The sequence below is a fragment of the Odontomachus brunneus genome, unplaced genomic scaffold (genome assembly GCF_010583005.1).
Source record: "Odontomachus brunneus isolate Ranch 3 - 2012 unplaced genomic scaffold, Obru_v1 Obru_scaffold_195, whole genome shotgun sequence".
Taxonomy (NCBI): domain Eukaryota; kingdom Metazoa; phylum Arthropoda; class Insecta; order Hymenoptera; family Formicidae; genus Odontomachus; species Odontomachus brunneus.
Window position 1 is genome coordinate 250,175 of NW_022639645.1, and position 16,327 is coordinate 266,501.

General features: G+C 35.1%; 1 protein-coding gene across 1 annotated transcript in view; it reads left to right on the forward strand.

Moving 5' to 3' along the window:
• The window catches only part of LOC116851868 (rap guanine nucleotide exchange factor 2-like), a 214,429-nt gene that overhangs the window by 12,995 nt on the left and 185,107 nt on the right, over nt 1-16,327 (forward strand). Inside the window, exons 2-3 of the mRNA XM_032831704.1 lie at nt 2,692-2,819; nt 6,764-6,847. Coding sequence (XP_032687595.1) covers nt 2,692-2,819; nt 6,764-6,847 — 212 coding nt within the window. The remainder of the gene's footprint in view (nt 1-2,691; nt 2,820-6,763; nt 6,848-16,327) is intronic.

A 16,327-nucleotide genomic window follows, 5' to 3' on the forward strand; every position in this document is an offset into this window, starting at 1 on the left:
TTATAAAGAAATACTTTTCATAACTTTAAGATAATAATACTTTTCGGTAGTAATAATTTGTAATTATAATATAGAAGTTACACGGAGAAAATATTGTAATAAAAATTAGAGCGATATTTTGTAATCTTGAATTATACAAAAATTAAGTTGTGGAAAAATTTGCTTAACTATGTTTGACCTTTTACCCGCAAAATTTGTATAAATACTTGAATATTTAGTACAAAATATCAGCACAGTTCAACTTTATAAGATATATTATAAAATGTATTTACAAGAAAATGTATATATACAAGATATATTATAGATATATTATAGATGTACTATTAACGTAATTTTTATTAACGTAATTTTACTATTAATGTAATTTTTATTACAAAATTTTCTGTGTGTATAAAGATAGATCTACGTAGGGAGAAATGATGTTGATTCAATAGAATTGATGGAAGGCGCCGTAATTGAAATCAATCTTCTTGATTCAATAGCAATATTATTGGTACTAATACTCAAGTTATTAAGACAATATATAACGTATTAGTTTCAATAATATCGCCATTGAATCAAAAGGATTTACTCCAATTACGCTGTTGAACAATTGATACAATAGCATTTGTCGCTGCGTACAGACTTACTCTGTATGTATACTCGGTTATTACTAAATGCACACTTCCTATCGAATGAAGTTGCAACGCTTCAATTTCTCACAATTGAAAGACACTGCACGTGTATGCGTAGTAAGATAAATGTACCAATTTCCAGACACGTATCTAATTATGGACATTTTTATTGTTTTATTGTTTTAGTCTTTTTTTAAATACGAATATTTAAACTTTCAATATAGAATATATTTATGTACTTAATATTTGTACATATATTTTATGTTGAAAATTTAAATATTTATATCTAAAAATCAAAACATACACAAAGAGAGTGTCCAGAATTAGGTACATATCCAGGCATTGGAACTTTTATTTTAATCGATTATAACAAGTTGAAGTGACAGTACAGAGTGTGGCATTTGTGCAATTTGGAAGGAAGAATATATTTTCAATTAAGGCTTTTGAGCTGGAAGCCGCGGAACTTTTGACTGATGACGTCAGAAGCGAGAAAACATATGTTCAAAATTCTTGCGTGCTATTTCCAAATAAAAGAGCATTTGTATGAAAAAATCATTTTTAATCGCTTGAGCACGTACTTGTAAAATGCTCCGAAAACTATCTTTTTTCCTTGATAATCAATAAATAATCGTAAAATTAATGTGATAAGCAACCTTCCTCTTTAACCTACCTTTTCTCATGTTTTTGCCACGTCCATTTTACGGCTATTTATTGACTATCAAGGGAAAAAGGATAGTTTTCCGAACATTTTACAATTATGCTTAGACGATCTGAAGCGTTCTTTCATATAAATATCTTTTTACTTGGAAATAGTATGAGAAGAATTTTCAGTGTGTCATTTCTCGCTTTTGACATTACAATCCAACATAGCCGCTGCGAATACCCAGGAGTTTTAAGAGAACATCTTGTGAGAAGTAATTTTCACATATCTATAATCCGATTATTGCGCATGTCAATAGTGACTTTCAATTCTGATTATCTGAACTTGACTCGGTAAAAAGTGTCCAAACCGTTTAGCAACTGAGTGTACTGTAGGTTGTAAAACGGCTTAGACCTAAAGAAGTTGAGAGCACGTCAAACTATTAAAATTGAGTATTATTTCGATGGATTTACACAATAATTATATTATTCATTGTTATTGACTGGTTATAGTTATGCAAGGATAATCTAATCCAAAATTATGATGTGCAAATTTTTATAACTAATGGGTAGTCCATACGCCTACATAAAACAAATAAGATCCAAGCCTTATGGGTGCCTAAAATTAATTAAAAAAACAGTTAATATTTTTTCTACTGGTTGCACCATTCTTTACTAATTGCATCTTGTTTATCCATTTTTTAAAGGTTTAAGCCTGTCCATGAATACTTTCAAAGAGAAGAAAATTGCCCATGCTTGACTTGTTGAACGATTGAGAGGAATCTCAGTCTGTCTATACTTTCTGAATCATGTATCAAATTTTCACCTTCACTTCTTTTGAAACGTACTCCGTCATTCTTGCATAAGTATGACCAATTATATTATTACAGCGTAAACTCGTCGATGATGACTTTCAGTTTTGACAGCTCAGTGAGCTTCCGACTGTGTCCAGATCGTCTTGCAACTCACAATCTAACCTATAAGGAGTATATTTGTCTCTTTAGATTCCATCTGAGCGAGCTCTCGAAATCTGCTGACTATAGTCGAAGATTTCGCCGAGATAAACGCGGCGTCGAAGTGTGTTAATATCACAGCAATGATCGTTTTCTCCGGCTCGGTTCGCGTCACGTCAATTGCCAATTCCATGGCCGACGGTTTCTGTTACACCGCCCCACATCAATAAACGCGATCGCGCCGCGTGGTAACGAGGGTAGATTAGGTGTCCGCATGTGCAGGCGTGTTGCACAGAGCGGCGATTGCTTTAGCTCGCGGCCGTAATTTGCGAGTGAGCGAGCTAAAGTCGCGATTCCGCGACTGTCTGCGCTGAATACGCGCGATATTCCAATTAGGAAACACGCGGGCGCAATCCTTTCGCGAGACGGCAGCTCTTCTCGAGTCCATGAATCGCGCTCACATCAAACGTTTCCCGCTGTTTCAGGACCTGCAGATCATATATTATGGACTTCTGGGTCTGGAGGCGCTGCGCCCATGCAGAGACTCCATTCTCCGTGGACTTTGCAAGATCGTGCGTTACGAGCGGCACCATGCGAACCATGTCCTCTACTAGTAAGTAACCCGCATGAATTTGTTCTCCGCGTGTTGCGGAAGGTGTGTTTGTATAGAGCTATCTTGGGAATCGCGCCCGCGCGCATTCTCTCCGCGGACCGCAAATGCCACAAGTCGAAAAGAACAACGGTGCTTTCAATCTCAATTTCAAGAAGGTGTCGATAGTTTTTAAATTAGGATTATGATGAAAGACGCAGAGAACTTCCTCGACGGGGTCTCTCCGATCGAAAAGTTATTCGTTTCTCTGTCGGTCTGAAATTTAAATATTTGTTTTGTCACGGATATTTTTATGTATGTGTCTAATCTATACAGGGTGTCCCATTTTAACAAAATGTAAGAAAATGCAGTACTGAAAAGTTAATTAAAAAATTCTGAAAAAAATTTCAGAGCTCTATGAGAAGAAAATAGAAAATTTTTATCTCTTGCTATTTTTCGGTAAAGTTGATAGAATTCGAGTAAAAAATTATTGAAACAAAAAATTTTGTAGATATTTCCGTAAATATTTTAGAAAATAGAGGTCGTATAAAAAATGTTTTCAAACAAAAGTTGTCTCTTTCTTTAGAAGTTTCTAAACTTACCTTAGGTAAAGAATGTTTGTTTATGTAGAATAAAATTCCGTAATAAAAAAATATATGTTTCTATTTAAAAAAGCAAAGATCTCGATCTGACGTTGGCGGCGCCATGCAAGGTCAAACCAATAGTACCTTCTTATATCCTTCATCAAACCATATAACTTTTGTTTGAAACATTTTTGCTGAATATGCTCGGCTGAAGAATTATCAGGGTGCATCTTTTAAAATGAGATACCCTGTATATATGTAAAATATGTTTGTCTGGATGCTCGCTATTAATATTTGGCCCTTTTAACCGATCTGGACCAAATTTTATGTAGTTACTCTCTAAAATTCTGTAAGAAATATAGGCTATACATGAAACCTGGACACGTCTTATCCGGATTTCATCTCCCTGACACTTTGTGATAATTTAAGTTTAAATATTCGAGATATATAAGAAACTCGAGCAATATTGAGTAGTTTAAGCTATTTTTGAATATAAAAAAATTCTGGTACGTTTCTCGTTTGATTTCTGCGAAGGAAGATGTGTATTCGAGAGAATGCGCGCGATTTTGGCGACACCGTGTGCAACGTATTTTCGTTACGTCGGAATTTGATTTATTAGAATAATCTAGGAGAGTTGCCAGCTATTGATTTTTTTATTTTATTGGCATCTATTTCTAAATTTTAAAATTAGAGCAAGGTAATGCTGTCGCAACGCAGAAATATGTACGAATGTAGGACAATTTGTCTTTTTGTGTCGTAAGTAAACGAGAAAATCGGTCGTGTTGATAGCGTCGAAGTATCGATTTTTATAATATACGTACATATTCAATTTTACAATATATGTACATTTTTAATATGTTTTATGCTGAAAATTTAAATATATATTTAAATATATATTTAAATAAATATTTAAATATATATTTAAAGAACACACAAAACAAGAGAGAGAGAGAGAGAGAGAGAGAGAGAGAGAAAGAGAGAGAGAGTCCTAGATTAGGATAGTACTTATCCGGGCATTATACATTTATTTTAATTATGTACCAATTATGGACAAATTAAAAATTTCAAACACAGACATTCATGAAACGTTTGGAATCCGAAGTTTATAATATATATATTTTAAATTAAAAATTTCCAAGTTCTTAAATTCTCATTTGTAATTTAAAATTTATTTGTAATTCAATAGATATTATTGAGAGATGTTTTCGTAAAGAAATATCTCAAAACATTCAACTTGTCCAACAAGATATAAAGATCTATACTGAAAGAAAAATATCTACAAAATAAAAAATATTTACTCGGTGTGTGTGTGTGTGTGTGTGTGTGTGTGTGTGTGTGTGTGTGTACGCGTGCGTGCGTGCGCGCGCGTGTGTGTGTGTGGGAGTACCAATAACATATTTATTTAAATCTAAATTTACGCTTTCTCTTATTTAAATAGAATAAATAATTCCTTTTATAAAAACTAATACTGCAATTCTAGATAAAATCGTAAAACTTGTAACTTGTTCTCGTAAGATTCGTAAGAACTTATGAGTAGATCTGCAATTCTATGCAGACCGTATGTCATATGATAACTTGTAAATATCTATGATTTTCTTTTTTTTCATAAGCTACAACTTTACGATTTTACGATTTACTCGTATATCTGTTTAGAATTGCAGCATAAGATTCTAAGGAAATGTATATTTTTTTAGCTGAAAAATATTTTATATTCAGTATGTTATTAATACCCACCGCGAATATATATTTTTATTTTATTTTCTTCTAGATATTTTTTCTTTCAGTATACGATTTATGATCTGAGATATATGAGATATTGGGTTACAGAGATTCTATCGACTTACAAGTTTTTTTCAGAGAAACCTGAAAAAAATTCCATAGAAAAAAGGATGATCTATAAGTTCTTCAATTATGAATTCGTGTTATCAAGTATTATGTCATAATTGGAATTGGTAATGCACTCGTGTAGACGTACACTTTATACCTTATGCAAAGCATACCGCATGCGATTGTACCTTGTGCGAAACTCGCGCGTTAAATGTCCAACTACATAGTAACCTTCCTTACCGACAGCTCGGTAAAGTCGCAAGAATCCTCTTGCCTACCGTGACCAAGAAAATCACATTGTTACGACCATAGATGGCAATAAACTGACTGAATGTTGGAGTTAAGAACCAATGCACAAGCACATCCGTAACATGTTACATTACGTTAAGTATTAACAAGTGCAATAGCTATACCTATACGTAAAATTAAACCGAAGTCAAGGCATAAAGAAATCCGTAAACTTAACATGTTACGGATGTTCTTGTGCGGAGGCTTTAAGTCGAGTTAAACTGATCAATCATAGCTGAAAATTGTCGGGGAAAAAAGACTGCTATTTTGAAAATTTCGATCCGTCCAGTGAGTTACCGCAGATCCTTTGATTGAAGTCCATACAGGTTTATACTTAGAATTATTATTATAGGTTTATATTTAGAATATGGGTTTATACTTAGAATTATTATTCAATTTAATTATATTATATAGATTTATATTTATATAGGTTAAGTTATCTAGATTATATAGGTTTATACTTAGAATTATTATTATTACTATTCAATATAATTCTCGCATACATGTACACACATAAACATGAACATGTATCGAGAATATCGTACATAAAAAAAACAATATTCTTATTTCGAAATTATCTTTATTTTTAGCACGCATTAACAGTCATCATTTGAAATTTTTCTCAAGTGAGACACTCAGATCTAAATATGGAATGAGATGTGATTTCATTACAATTACAAATATAATGTCACGCTTGCGAATGTCATATGATTCTAATAAAAAAACTCTAGTATAATTTGAAATTTAGATCTGAATGTCTCACGTGATTTTAAGTAAGGTCTATTAGCACAAGCTTTTGACATGTTATTCTAAAAATGAGATTACATCTTATTTCAGCGTAAAACGAAAATAACTTACTGGATACATACTCATACACTTTATATGATGCAATGAAGAAAATTATATCCTTATTATAAACATAATTTTTATGAGTAGGAGATGCAGAATATCGGGTTGATAAGATATAATGTTTATTTTTTAATTGTCGAAAGGAGATATCATATTGCACTTTTTATGATATTTATTGTAACATTCAAATAAAATTATAATATTTTTGAAACTCAAGACTTTAAAACTCTCCGAACAAAATAATATATCGTTGCTTATATATACACACACACATACGCATGTGTAACAGTGATTATTAATTTGAGTATATTAGTAATTAGAGTATATTAGTAGAATATATTAGTAGAGTGTAGTTTTAAATAGATATTATGTAGTCTCTCTTTCTACATGAACTTTTAACTAGAATATTGTAATTTCCAGCACCGGCGAGTTGGCCACGAGTTGGTACATACTTCTCTCCGGTTCCGTGTTCATCGATGGGTCCATGTTCCTGCCCCGTTCAAGGTAGGGTTACATGAATTCAAACAATATCTTTGCCATCAAGGAGGGTCGGGGCAGAGGGGTTGAGGATATTCCTCTATTCAACGACACGATCGTCTCTTGATATGAATGAGATGATTTCATCATCCGCAACCACTCGATTACTATCGACATCTTCGTTGCATCTGTGAGAAAGCACGGAGATGAACTTTCTCTTAATGCGTGACCGTTTAACCGAAGCCCTTTAATTACTCGTCATTATTCTGGCTTAATTGCGCGCGAAAGCCGCAAGAAAGGAGAAGAGGTAGCGTTTCTATTCGTACACGTTCGATTCGTCGCCAAAGGCTTCTGAATATTTACGCAGTGCCTGCCACTCAATTCGATATTCTCGCGGCACAAAGACAGCCAGGGTCCGGTATATAGGTCGAATAATTGCGGTAGGAATGTCTTGTGGAGGACGCATTTTCTATAAGGAGTTACTATTGTACGTCAGTGTGGCGTACGAACGGTCACGTATTTTATTGCAGCTAGATTTCCATATGCGCCGCGTATGCATTTCTCATGGCATTCTTCCAACGATACGCCGTCGCCATTCGCGTTCTTTTTTTACTTTTCAATATCATACCGAACGCATTTCGCGCGAAGAACCCGCCGAGACAGAAATCGATCGTAATACGTGCATCATGGCTCCGCGTGGATACCGGGTGTGCTGAAAGTGCGCGGACGCGACCGTATCGGCATCGTCTCTTCCGGGAGTTTTTAATAAAACCTTTGGCCAACGAAAGATTCTTTTTGATCTCTCTTTTGATTTTACCGTAGGATATTCGCCGTTTATTGAAAAAGTCGTCGGTTCGGGAGACGTGTTTTTCATAAAGCTATAAAACTTGCAAGAAAATATTGACTTGCGTCAATATGTGCACTGAGAGAAAAAATATCTAAAAGTAAAAGAAATATTTATTCGGGCATTAATAACATATTAACTCAGATCTAAATTCTTTTATTTAAATAGAATGAATAATTGTTTTCACGAAAAGCTAAAGTTTTAAGAAAATGTATATTTTCTTCTTTGAAAAGTATTTTATGTTAGTGTATACTAATTATATTAGTGTAGTGTATTCTATTCTTTGAAAAGTATTTTACATTATTATATATTAATTATATTAATGTTATGTATTTTACATTATTATATATTAATTATATTAAATGTTATATATTTTATATTAGTGTATAAATAGTTCACAAAGTACATAGCCTAATATAAAAATAATGCAAATTTAATGAAACAAAAATTAATCGACAGATCACTCTATACTATTTTATTTAAGTTAATAAAGGACAACTCTGAGATACGACTATTTTTACTATTATTACTATTGAAGTAATAAAGATTCCTGTATTAAGTCACGTACTTTTGAACGGCTCACGTAAGTAATATATTATTAGTACTCATAAAAAAATATTTTTTATTCTTTAGATATGTGTTTTCTTTCGATATATTTGAACATTTAATGTTATATTTATTTGCGTATAGTTCAGTATGAAGAAATTGCACACTCACATTTTATATTCCCACAAAATTATTTTATCATGTTTAATCACAGTTCAGTGTTGGGCATTAATTGATGAACATTTCGTTTAACTAAAATAATCGGCAAGTCGATCAAATTAATCAATTGTCATATATGTAATCACACAAATAATCTTTGATGAAATTAATTATCAAATCAATGTATGTTTATTCACGTCAGAATTTGATTAATAATTAATTTCGCATTAGTCGATGAAATTATTAGCGATTTTATACATGATTTTATACGTAATTTTGATTGTTGATTCGTCGATTATTTTAGGCAAAAAAAATTTATGCTTTTGATTAATTCCTAATACTGTCACAGTTACGTAACGGACAAACAAAAATTGGATTAAAATTTGCGTTTACACACGCGCGTGGCGCAGTCTGAATTTCAGCACATGATAAAACATCTCGCTTTCTTCATAATTGCTTTTTCACGGTAAGCTCAACAGTGTGCCGAGTTGTAGTAACTGTAAAGCTTCTGATGCATTATATTAGAGCTGTTCTTCATAGCGAAAGATGGCATTTAATGGAGTTGTGCAATTTGCGCGACGTTATTTCGAGACACGGCGTACGTCACATGCAGACAGAGAGCGCTCGTATAAATTGGCCTTAGTCAGGGTTACGGTCACAATTTTCCCTCTCGGTATCCTGTCAACCGCGGAAATTCTCATTAATCGTGCCACCCCGTTGCTCCCAAGTATACGGTAAGCGGATAAATCTAAAATATGTTTTTGGAGCTTTTCCTCTGTTTCGTGTTTATTCTCTTGTTTATTTGAAAAGCGGCGGACTCCACATTAATGAGGAACTTAATGAACGCTTTTCCTGTTTGTTTGCACACAGACCGGCGAAATACATGCAGTTATAATATTTTTAAATATTCCTGTAAGTAATACGGAGAGAATATTGTAGTAAAAATTGCAACACAAAATTTTTGTAAACTTGGACCATTACAATTACGACCGAAATCACTATATATTTATTGTAATTACTTGAAAGTCTTTCTCTCTTTCTCTTTTTTATATCGTACATCAAATTTACTGTAGATCGTCAAATTTACCTCTATAGTAATTTATGCCATAATTTCAGTATAATCCAACTTTACAAAAAACACTGTAAAAAGAAATATAATTTTAACGAAATTTTTAAGGTAATGTTCACATGTTAAGGCTGTTGTGTCGGTTTGTGACAAGTATATCTTTAGTTCTCTCTCTTTCTCAGTTTTATAAACTATTATATTACAATAGACCATCACTGTTCAGATATCTAATAGATTCAACAAGATATTCTTTGCAAGATATTACATGTGCAATTATAATCTGCAAAATGCTTTATTTTGTAGACAATTTTCATAGATAAAAAGATATGCATGAAAACGTGTAGTTTTAAATATGGAAAATAATATCTCACTACCAGTCAGTTAAAAATAATATTAAAACTGCGCAGCATAGAAAGAGATAAATTATCGAAAAATTTTCGAAATCTTGATAGCAATTAAGAGGAGCTCTTTATAATAATCAACAGCGACACATACACACACACAGAGTATTCAGATATCACGTTTAATTCTTTCGTTACGAACAGGATATATGTTTTCCCTACCTTTTTTCTTACATTAATAATTAATCTTATTCAATTGATTAAACAGCGTTTTTGATATTCAGAAGACATCAGTTATCTACTTATTTGGCACAAATATACTCTCCTAAACACTCCAGTAGAACATTAGTGTTTTTATTCCTTTAGCGTCAAGTGTAGAATTTTTAGTTTTTTTTTTTCCAAAACTACATTATATATTAATGTATTTAATGAAGAGAAGAAAGCAAAAAGAAAATTGTAAAAATTCGTGGCGAAGGGGATAATAAATACAGGCCAGTAATGAAAGCATTACAGCACACACTACAAGCTGCATCGCCTAGAGAGCTAAGACTTCCGCGTTTGGCGCGCACGGCGAACAGCAACACAACTAAATCGATGTTCTATTTTGTTTTTCCGCCAAAGAGACTGTTTAAGCGGAAGGCACACACACGCGCGCTTGTGCATGGCGCTCTTTTACCGGCGTACGATGCCGCCCGCGGAAAAAAAGAATGTGGAGCGCTTATTATCCGCGGCCATCACACGCTCGACTGCCGCTTGGTGGAACGGGATGCTCTTCGTGCTGCGTGCGTCTAATGTGCATAGACGAGCACGCGATGACGATGACGATGACGACGACGACGACGACGACGTCAAGGAGGAGGACAATGCGACGTCCGCGACTCTATCATAAAATAAAAAAATAAGCGCGCGCGTAGAGCGTCCTATTCCAACAAATTAATCACTACGGCCGTTTTAATGCGCCGTTTCCTCGTCGCTCTGTTCTCCCCCTCCTCCTTCCTCTACTCATATCCTCGTATTCCGATGATAGAGCAGACGTGACGTCGCTCTAGCGTGTCCACCGGCGTATTTCCGAGGAGAGGAAATTCTGGGTGACGTTCTGCGTGCATTTCCACCTCCGTAGAGAGACAGACAGACAGAGAGAGAGAGAGAGAGAGAGAGAGAGAGGAGGGGGAAGTTCGCGTTTACGATGCAAGCGGGACGAGCGTCCCATGGGTCTCGATATTCCCCTTCCTCGTCGGTCTGCACGTAAAAATCTGTCGGCGAACGTGGGGCGTGGTTACGTGGGAGAGTCTTTTCTCCCTCGTTCCTCGGCTTCCCCTTACCTTGTGATTCTTCTCTCTCTCTCTCTCTCTCTCTCTCTCTCTCTCTTTCTCTTTCTGCCTCCTCTCTCCCTCTTTGCCGTTTTAACTCCGCTTTTTCTCACCGTCTTCGTTTCACCACGTTTCTCGCTCGTTCTCTGTTGTTCTCGCACCAATCGACCGTCTGTCTTCTTTTTACTCTTTGTATCACTGTTTCTCGCCTTTTCTCGCGATGACGAAATGACAGTTCTCTCGTTGCCTCTCGCTCTCGCAACTTCTTCTTCCTTTCGTACATTTATTTACCCACATGCAGTATCTATGACATTCCGCGATCTCGCTATCACTCATAACAGCCCGATGAGAGGGAGAGTTTACGTTCCAGGAGGCACAATTTTGAAATTCTATATTCGTTTTCCTCAGAGACTTCCGATTCGTATCATCTTCGCGTGTATAGATATATCTGGCGATTCACTTTCATTTTATCGTCCCTTTTGCAAACGTGTTATCTTGTTTCTCTCTTGATCTTTCCTTCTCTGTACTCGTTTATAATGTTTGCCACTTAATACTTCTTAACCCCTATTGTCTTTCCTCTTCCCCATATCTCTCCCTCTTTCTCGCGTGCTCTGTAGCACCTCATTTTGCGGCTCTCCTCTGTGTTGGTCATGCCGAAAATTTACGAACTCGCCCGAGAGGTACTTCGGTATAAATGGCAGAGGAGGGATCGGCCAGACTGAAGAGCGCGGATGAAAGAGGGAGAGACGAGGACACCCTGTTATAGCGGGTATCTCTAGTGCGACAAAGATGGGATTAGAGAGTGAAGTAGACCGAGAGAGAACGAGAGAGAAGGAAAAGGAAAAGCATCGATAGAGTGAGAAGGACTGCGTACAGTACCGTACTTACCACATATGTCCATGCAATGATTTTATATTTCCTCGTTCACTGATGGTAAATTATGCATTTTGTCCCTTGAATTTTCTTCATTTTTATAAGTCCAATAACCTTTTTCGTTTTTGGACATCAAACATATCCTAAAAATGTGTGTGCATGTGTGTGTATGTGTATGTGGAAATTTTAAACTTACGTCGAATCATATAATCTTATTTTGTACAAAAAAGCTACACAGTTTTTCTTTCGACAGAGAAAGTTATGATATACAATCTAACGAAGCCACAATTCAGCTATTCCAAATTTATAATATCTTTGTTTATATACTAAGAGAAAAAAATAACTAAAAAAATTAAAAATATTAATTCGATGAGTATTAATAATGTATTCATTTGTATTAATGTACAATAACATACTTGCTTAAATCTAAATTCTTTTGTTGAAATCAATTAAAACATGCTTTGAAATCAATTAAACATGCTTTTATAAAAAGCAACGGTTTCAGCAAAACATATATTTTCTCATTTGAAATAAATTTTTTCTGAATATTAAAATATGTATACTCATAAACACGAAAAGCTTGTTCGTAATTTTTCGGTTGAATTTGCCAACTCATTCGTCTTATTTAATGAAACCATTGTCTCACTAGAAAAAATGAGTTTTTCCATTAGACAAGATAAAGCAAATTTACGAATTCACCCCAGAAAATACGGACAACCGTTCTGTCCACGGAAATGTAGATATTTTGATATTGAGGAAAATTTCTTTCAAATAAGAAAATATATTTTTTTAAAACCGCTACTTTTCATGTGAAAATAACTGTTTATTCTATTTAAACAGAAGAATTTACATTTAAGTAAATATGTTATCAGTACCTCTCTACCGAATATCTTTTATTTTTAAAACATTTTTTCTCTCGGTATATACTCTGGTATAAACTCGAAATTTTGTACTTTCTGCATGCTTTGAGTATTCGGGGATACATAGGTTACGAAATATTTTAATAATTTTGTTAGAGAATAATTAATAATCTTGTTAGAGGCTTTTGAAACTTGGACGTTGCGCTGGGTTTTTTCGTTGCAACTCGGTTGCTATTAATTTCTTGATCTCTGTATGTATTGGCGGCCCATAAACGCGACGGTTTCAATGCCAAAACTTGCGCGTTGCAAACGGGACATAACACACGCTACAATATTGCACATCGACGCAACTCAAACTAGAATGGCCATGTAAAAACAATAAGTAACGCGATCACACACACATATATATACATACATACACATTATAACGCGACATCGACGCGGCTTTAATTGGCAGATTGCATTGAGCAAACTACGCCGCGTACATTGCAACACGCATCAGTAATTTGAAAATAACGGCATATTCTCATACAAAATAGCATCGTGTTGCGTTGACGAGGCAATTTATCGGAGCGGCCACCTTACACGAAAGCAACACGCGATGCGATATTCCACGATAAAGCATCGAGGCAATTTTAATTGCTGTATCATCCCGCTGCAAATTAAAACTCCGACGCAGTATGCACGTCTATGTCGCAACAATCTAATCGCTCGAATGTCACGCCTGAACACCCGCTCCGCTCTTTTTATCTGAATTGAATCAGGCACACACCAGATGCATTATCGACCGTGACTTATTTTATTTCCGTTAATTTTCACCAGCGACAGTAGACCTCGTTCTGACTTACTGTCCATTCATACAAATTGATCGAACATAGAAAATGACAGTCGCATGAGTAAAGCGCAATTGTGAGATTAATTGTCAACCGTGATTTAGTTTATTCCCGTTAATTTTCATTACCGTCACCACCGCTTAGAGTAGACTTCATGCACAGTTATCTTTTATTCATAAATATTAACCGAAATACAAACCGAAATATAAACCGAAAAACATAAAAAATGATAAAGAAATAAACGTTTCCGGCTCTATTGTACAACACTACAAAAGAATATTGACCGGATAATAGGAGCTAAATGTCGTTATATAGACAAGCACATATTATAACTTATTACACATATATCAATTATATATAATAAGATTTTTTATTAATTTGAACAACATTCTGATAATTTGAACTGAAATTTTTTGGTTCGTTTATATTTCACCCGAAATTTGGATAATTCAATCAAACGTTCTTTACATGTATTTAATATATTATATGATGTTTATCTATACAACGACATTTAGCTCTCTTATATATTGGCCGGGTATTGTTTTTCTTTATATAATAAAATATAAAAATCATTATGTTACGCAGAAAATATTTCTATGGAATCGCGCAGTTTTCGAACACACGAGACATGTAGTTTTCATAAAATTTTAATGAAAAAATTATTAATGAAGTTGAAGTCTCATCAAACTGCCAACATTGAGAGTCATTGGCTACGTTCAGCAGAAAAAACTGCTTTTGCAATTGTTGCAATTCGTGGATCTGATTAATGTGTGCTTTAATCTTGGCTGAATATGAAAGCGTACATCAATCAGATTTACGAATTTTGCAACAGTTGCAAAGCAGCTTTCTCTGCTGAACGCAGCCATTATCGATGGGTTTGCTCAGTAATTATATTATTAAGGGGAGGAACTCTGCCAAAGTGGATAATGAATTCCAAAAATGCCGATAATGTAGAGGCGATCGTCATTAACGCGGTCACGCTATGCTTTTCGTCCTTATATGTACATATAGAATCATATAGGATTATATAGATCTTGCATAAAGTGTATTCACTGTTTTGTTTTGACATATTTAACGGAAAATTAAATCATGCATACATACAAATCTTTCTGCAAACCTTTCGTATGTTTTTAAGCTTCTAAATTCAGTTGTGAAAACATAGAAATGTTCCTTGAAATTTCCCGAGTGAAGCAGACACATATTCAGTACACTGAGAAAGAAATATTTAGAAATTAATAAATATTTATGTGGATACTATTAACATATTTATTTAAATAAAAATTCTCTTCATTTATTTAACAGTACTCGGTTTAGATGCAAAGAATCTTGATTTAAGTAAATATGTTGATAGTGTACCCACTTAATAATAATCACTTTAAATATTTTTAAATATTTTTTTAGATATTTTTTGATTAAATATTTTTAAATATTTTTTCTCAATGTATGTATGTTCGGCTGCAGAATTGTATTTAGCAAATATACATATACGATAAGTGACAGCTTGAGAGATGGCTATTTTGAAATTTTTATCATCTCTGCTACGAGCAGTGCTTCAATTTATTTTCGCACCTGTTTTTATTGTGTAAAAGGATTTATAATTTTGCGCGGTCAGTGCGACGTGAACTTCGCGGAAAAATATTAGTATTTTATACGCACGTATATTAGTATTTTATATTAGTATTTTATGCGGTAAAGAATGGCATCCTTTCAATAATAATGATAATAATTATTATTTGTCGCTATTATTAAAAATCTTTATATTATTAATTAATTTTTATAACTTATTTACTATTATATAATAATAGTAAATAAGTTATTATAATATTAGTAATAATACAAGACAATATATTAAAATAGTATTATATATGTTTTACTATTTCCATAATTACAATTTACTATTATTATATCATTATATCATTAATTACCGCGTGTAAGCTCGTTGTCTCTTTTGACACTTTGGTGTGCTGCCAGCTTCATTGTGCCTGAGCCGTTTTCTGCAACCGACTATACCTCGCGACGCAATAGTCGGGGGTCCCCTCTCTGTCACACCCACATCCTGCGAACATTCACCGGCAATCCGCGGCACGCGAGAGAGAAGGAGAGGGAGAGAGAGGGAGAGAGAAAGAGAGAGGCAGAGAGAGAGAGTCCTACCAGGCTCGCGTGCGCCGCGTACGCTCCTGGCAACGTGCGAGAGAGAAAGAGAGGCCGGCCTCACCTACCGAGAGAACCTCCAGTCTTGTCGAGTGTTCCGTGGCGGCTGGCGAGCGTTGCGATTAATAGCGACTGCACCCGCGAATCGCATTCCGATCTCCGCGATTCCCAGCCCGCGGTCCCTCGCGCGCGCGCGCGCGCGTCTCCGGAGGATCGCGCTCTCTTTCGCGGGCTGTGACGCGGCCTTTCGCGCCTCTCGGCCGTCAAATCGAAATCTGCCGCGTACGAAGACACGCAAAGGAGCGGCCTGGTGTACGACAGATAGTGAGTGGACTCGGTGGAATTCGCGACTGCTACCTGTGGCGAGACGCACGTCGCTGATCGATTTGCGGGTCGATATCGGTAACGAGTTTTTCGCCTCGCGCCTGCTCCCAGGAAGAAGAGAATAAGAGAGCAAGAGAGAGCAAGAGAGAGAGAGAGAGAGAGAGAGAGAGAGAGAGAGAGAGAGAGAGAGAGAGAGAGAG